Source organism: Arachis duranensis, chromosome 2, assembly GCF_000817695.3.
Source record: "Arachis duranensis cultivar V14167 chromosome 2, aradu.V14167.gnm2.J7QH, whole genome shotgun sequence".
Taxonomy (NCBI): domain Eukaryota; kingdom Viridiplantae; phylum Streptophyta; class Magnoliopsida; order Fabales; family Fabaceae; genus Arachis; species Arachis duranensis.
Window position 1 is genome coordinate 90,911,987 of NC_029773.3, and position 6,222 is coordinate 90,918,208.

The 6,222-nt window shown below is 32.3% G+C and overlaps 1 protein-coding gene across 1 annotated transcript; it reads left to right on the top strand.

The window, feature by feature from the left end:
- Positions 1-260: 260 nt before the first annotated feature.
- On the top strand, positions 261-4,892 carry LOC127744713 (MATH domain and coiled-coil domain-containing protein At3g44800-like). Its single transcript, XM_052256826.1, has 5 exons — positions 261-352; positions 487-621; positions 846-1,009; positions 1,117-1,247; positions 4,113-4,892. The coding sequence occupies exons 2-5, from the start codon at positions 491-493 to the stop codon at positions 4,677-4,679; spliced, it is 993 nt and encodes a 330-aa protein (XP_052112786.1). The 5' UTR covers positions 261-352; positions 487-490; the 3' UTR covers positions 4,680-4,892.
- Positions 4,893-6,222: the final 1,330 nt, after the last annotated feature.

The following is a 6,222-nucleotide window of genomic DNA, read 5'->3' on the forward strand; positions in this document are numbered from 1 at the left end:
AGTTCCTCCCAACCTAAGAAAATAAATGTGTATAAAAGTATAATATTTGAAAAAAATAACTCAAAAAAAAACATAATACAAGCATATGGTGGCGAGTCTTGGAGGAAATGGAAAGTGTACAATCCGATTTCTGGTGGTCAACATGCACCGTTTGATTTTCTTCTTGTTGGCCACGTGTCCCACCGTGATTATACCTGTCTTTTCGCCTGATTTTCTCCTGGACGATGAGACTCACTTTGACTCCCCATCCCACTTCAATTTTCATCTCAGAATTCAAAAGAGACGCATATTGTTCGGCATCTGAAGCAGAACCTACCAAGGTGAAGAAGAAGAAGAAGAAGAAGAGAAGATTGTAGGTAAGCTTTTTCTTCTGATTTCTATTTTTTATTGAAATAAGTAAAAATTTGTCTATATTAATACTTTCTCTGAGCATTGTGTTGATTACTTTCGGACTTTGGGGTTTCACTAATACTTGGCGGGTGGAAGGAGAATGGAAAAGGAGCAACAAGAAGTAAATGTTTTAACAAGTGGCAAGTTCACATGGACCATTAACAACTTCTCTAGTCAGCTTTGGTTCAAATTCTTCTACTCCGACACCTTCTTCGTCGGTCCCTATTCCTGGTATGTACTTACAACGATAGTTTTTTCTTCTAAGCATTTCTCATTCTTTCAAAATATTACTTTTAACTTTTTATTTCATTTCATTTTATTTCTAATGTTTTGGATTTGTCAAAAATATTCTGGACCTTGACTCCACCAAGTTGAAAACTTTAACTGCTTATAATATGAGTGATTTTGCATGTGTACTTAATTATATAAATTCTGTTACCTTTGGATTCTTTTAGGCAGATAGCTATACTTCCAGGCATGCCCAACATTTATTTACGAGGCTTATTGGTAGATCGATTGTATGCTGGCGACATTGATAATGTTCCTGTTGGATCGAGATCTCTTAACTTCAAGCTCTCTTTAGTTGATCAGCTTCATGGCAAATCCACTATAATAAATGGTATCATTATATTCTTTGATGGATATCCTTTGTCCTTTTGATTAATCATCTAGCGCCATTTTTTCTTATCAAACTTTATTTTGACCTATGATTTGTGATTTTGCTAGAGAGAGAGAATATCAATATTCATCAGCTCAAAACAGGAGTTGATGTTGTTTCCTTCAGAGTACATTCAGACCTAGTTTTTGACCGCAAAAACGGGTTTCTTGTAAATGACACGGGCATTGTTGTTGCTGAGGTTTCTGTCAATGGTTTAGGACTTGATCATGATAAAAATCACCCATGTTCAGTTATGAAGTCCACAGCTTTATTTATGGATTTCAGGGGATTATGCAAAATAGAGAAAGACTATGTTCAACTACTAGAGAATTCATGTTCAAAGTACCCTTCTCTTATTGAAAGCCATAGAAAGAGAAAAAGGAGCCAAAGGTTCAATCAACTTTCATTCACAAAATTAGGGAAACTGTTGCATTTTCTAAAGACTAAGAAAGTGAAGGACATGAAGAGTGATCATACTCGTATGGAGTTACAAGATTTATGGGATGAAGCTGAGATTAGATTTGATGATTTGAGTTGGTTGGAGCCACATGTTAAATCTGCTTTGACCTATTTTGAGAATGCAGCCAAGGTGGAAAAGCTTAAGGCTAATGTGGTTGATTTAGAAGAAAAAGTTAAGACCCTGAAAGCAGATGCAATTGCTATAGATGCTGTTCTTGAAACAACAAAGAAAGAATTGGCAAAGGCTGAAGAAGGTTTTGTAGAAATAGATTTGGATGATCAACTAGGATATGGAATACCCTAAATCCTAATTAAGATTAAGATTATATGTAAAGATATTTTTGTATTTTGCTTACTAGTTAGATCTCTATCATTCTGTAAACAAAATCCAGAACACTGATGTCTCTAGGACTTATTATAATAATTCTATTATCTAGTATTCTACCTTTGTCAATTATAGAATGTTTAGTAGGGTAACTTGTATGACGTATATAATCGCTAATTTTTGTCCTATTATTTTTTTTTTAATATGGCCTAAATATATTTGTATTGTTTATGTTTATATTGTTGTGATTATATTTGTATTGCTGTGATTATATTTATAGTCTTGTGAGGATAATTGTATTCCTGTCACTATGTTGATGCAAGACAAACGACTGCAAAGTAGTATTAGAATTATGTGTATAAAATCTAGTTTTAAGGAGATTGAAGGGTTTAAACAAAATGATTAAGAACTTATTTGCTTGATATATGATTCTTTTAAGGATTTATTTGATATGTTATTTTTTGTGACTTATATGCTTTATAAATGATTTGCTCAAGGGAATCAATATGTCCTAATTTAACACGCGGGTACACTGGTACTTAAGGACTAAGTCACCAAATTTGTGTGACACATTAGATTGTCACCAAAATTATGAGTCCCTTTTAATTTTTTTTTTGTTATTTAATATTAGTGATGGGAATCTCAAAAAGAACAACTATTTCCTCCATTATAAAAATTTGGATCTCCATATTGTCTAGAATAATCATTCGAATACTAGGAATAATAAACATCTTCCCAAAAACTTAAATTGATTTTCAAGTTCACCAAGAATCGAACTCTTTACCTTTTAGATCTAGAATTCTAATACCATATCATGATACTACTAATCCCAAAAACTTCACTTGATAGAAAAAGGTATCACTAATAATTATATCTATAATACTCTCTAAACCTCCATTCCATTGGTTCCTCGTACTTTCTCTAAAAATTTATAGTGAAAAATCATATTTACAAATCATCTTTAAAATTGTTGACAATTTTTTCATACAACTTGGTCCTCTGAGTACCACAAAATATTTTTCCCATCCAAAAACTCTCCATCAATGATAACTAGCATGTGAAATACTGTAAGTCTAAGATAGTATAATATATCTTGTTATTAATTAACCCTCATTATATTGTAATATTATAATGTTATTACTTATTTTACATGCTTTGTATCACATTTTTCATCACCCATCTCTATTGAACATGATAATAAATTAAGAAAAAGTTCCTCCCAACCTAAGAAAATAAATGTGTATAAAAGACTAAAAGTATAATATTTGAAAAAATAACTAAAAAAAATTAATAATACAAGCATATGGTGGTGTGTCTTGGAGGAAATGGAAATTGTACAATCCGATTTCTGGTGGTCAACACCCACCGTCTGATTTTTTCCTGGTTGGCCACGTGTCACCGAGATATGGAAGATGAGATTCACTTTGACTCGCCTATCTTCATTTCAGAACTGAAAAGACACGCACATTGTTTGTTGGGCAAGCTTGAGCTTTCTGAAGCAGATGCAGAACCCAGCAAGGTGCAGAAGAAGAAAAAGGAGAATGGAAAAGGAGCAACAAGAAAAAAAGGTTTTAACAACTGGCAAGTTCACATGGACCATTAACAACTTCTCTAGTAAGTTCTTCAATCACTACTACTCCCACACCTTCTTCTTCGGCCCCTATTCCTGGTATGTACTTACAACGATACCTTTTTCTTCTAACCATTTCTCATTCTTTCAAAATATTACTTTTTAACTTTTTATTTCATTTTATTTTGTTTCTAATGTTTTCGATTTGTCAAAAAATTCTGGACCTTGACTCCACAAAGTTCAAAACTTTAACTGCTTACAATATGATTGATTTTGCATGTGTACTTAATTATATAAATTCTGCTACCTTTGGTTTCTTTTAGGCAGATAGCTATTTCAGGTATCCCCAACATTTATTTACGAGTCTTATTGGTGGATCGATTGTATGCTGGGGACATTGATGGATGGAGATCTCTTAACTTCAAGCTCTCTTTAGTTGATCAGCTTCAAGGCAAATCCACAATAATAAATGGTATCATTATATTCTTTGATGGATATCCTTTGTCCTTTTGATTAATCATCTAGCGGCATTTTTTCTTATCAAACTCTATTTTGACCTATGATTTGTGATTTTGCCAGAGAGTGAGAATATCAATATTCATCAGCTCAAAAAAGGAGTTGCTGTTGTTTCCTTGAGAGTACTTTCAGGCATGGTTTCTGACCCCAAAAACGGGTTTCTTGTAAAGGACACGTGCATTGTTGTTGCTGAGGTTTCTGTCAATGATTTAGGACTTGATCATGATCAAAATCACCCATGTTTAGTTATGAAGTCCACAGCTTTATTTATGGATTTCAGGGGATTATGCAAAATAGAGAACGACTATGTTCAACTACTAGAGAATTCATGTTCGAAGTACCCTTCTCTTATTGAAAGCCATAGAAAGAGAAAAAGGAGCCAAAGGTTCAATCAACTTTCATTCACAACATTAGGGAAACTCTTGCATTTTCTAAAGACCAAGAAAGTGAAGGACATGAAGAGTGATGATGCTTGTAAGGAGTTACAAGATTTATGGGAAGAAGCTGAGATTAGATTTGATGATTTGAGTTGGTTGGAGCCACATGTTAAATCTGCTTTGACCTATTTTGAGAATGCAGCCAAGGTGAAAAAGCTTAAGGCTAATGTGGTTGATTTAGAAGAAAAAGCTAAGACCCTGAAAGCAGAGGTAATTGCTATAGATGCTGTTCTTGAAACAACAAAGAAAGAATTGGCAAAGGCTGAAGAAGGTTTTGTAGCAAGAGATTTGGATGATCAATTAGGATATGGAATAATTCCCTAATTTAGATTAAGATTATATATAAATATATTTTTGTATTCTGCTTACTAGCTAGATCTCTATCATTCTGTAAAATCCAGAACACTAATATCTCTAGGACTTTATAATAATTCTATTATCTAGTATTCTACTTTTGTCAATTATAGAATGTTAAGTAGGGTAACTTGTATGCCGTATATAATCACAAATTTTTTGTCCTATTACTTTTTTCTAATATGGCCTAAACATATTTGTATTGTTGTGATTATATTTGTATTGCTGCTATTCTATTTGTAGTCTTGTGAGAACAGTTGCATACCCGTGACTATGTTTGTGTAAGGCAAGTTCGACTCTGAAATAGTATTAGAATTATGTGTATAAAATCTGATTTTGAAGAGATGGAAAAGTTTAGCTGACTGTTAAATGAAATTATCAAGGACTTATTTGCTTGATATATGAGTTTTTTAAGGACCTATCTATCTCATATGTGATTTTCTTGTGATCTATCCGCCTAAGAAATAGTTTGCTTAAGGAGATTAATTTGTCCTAATTTAACATGGGTGTTTAACGGCTAAGGCATTGGCTTGACGTTTGAAACCAATTATATAATTAATTTTTGTGGGAGACTATAACGTTTACTTTGAAATTTTTTAGAAACTAATTTGAATAAATATTCAAATATTATTAATTAATTACGGACTAAAAATAATAAATTATGTCGGTGCTCTAACATTTTTCTTATCTAAAAAGAATTGGGTCATTAATTAATTAAAGGAACAAGAAAAGTTTTGTATTGAAAAAAGAGTAAGCTAACAAGGATGTTTATAACAAAAAAATGAAAAAAAAAAAGAAGTTATTTTTCAACTTTCATGTTACGTAGCTTCTTGTTCCACTCACATATATAAATAAATCAAGATAACTTCGTGTGTATAGTTCTCAACATAAGTGTTTTCTTGATCTAAGGAAATGGAATATCAAAAAGCAACTGTGGAAACAATTGTGAAGTTCACATGGACCATCAACTACTTCCCTGAACTGAACTCAGACTTTCAAGTTGTCCCTAATTAATCAGATCGATGACAAAATGACAGAAACAAAAGGTATGTGATTGAATATTATCATCCATAACCATCTATCCCATTTTTGTGCTCTCATCATTTAACTATGTAGATAGGTAGTGTATTAATATATATTGATAAGATCATGTTTATTTGAGAGTGTAAATAACTTGTATAAACATTTCAACTTTTGAATATTATTGTGGATCATATACTACTCTTTGTCACTTTAATTTTTCAGGAAGTTTGAATGTCGAATTCATAGGAAGCATTGTTACAACTGGTTATTATCAATAGTTTATGGCTTTAAAGTACATCAATCCCTTTTTTTACATATATTCAAAATCAATCTACTTACTCCAATGGCTGGTATTCACAAAATTGCAGGCATCAATCCTACTATCGACAATTTATGTGTATGTATACGAGTGATACGGTTATGGACACTACCAAATTACGAAAATTCTCCATTACCATACTCAATTGAGATAGCTTGGCTCGATGAAGAC

Coding starts and splice junctions, on each gene's coding strand:
- LOC127744713 (XM_052256826.1), top strand. CDS start 491: ATGGAAAAGGAGCAACAAGAAGTAAATGTTTTAACAAGTGGCAAGTTC. Junction 622..845: donor TTCGTCGGTCCCTATTCCTG/GTATGTACTTAC, acceptor GGATTCTTTTAG/GCAGATAGCTATACTTCCAG. Junction 1,248..4,112: donor CGGGCATTGTTGTTGCTGAG/GTTTCTGTCAAT, acceptor GTTGTTGCTGAG/GTTTCTGTCAATGATTTAGG.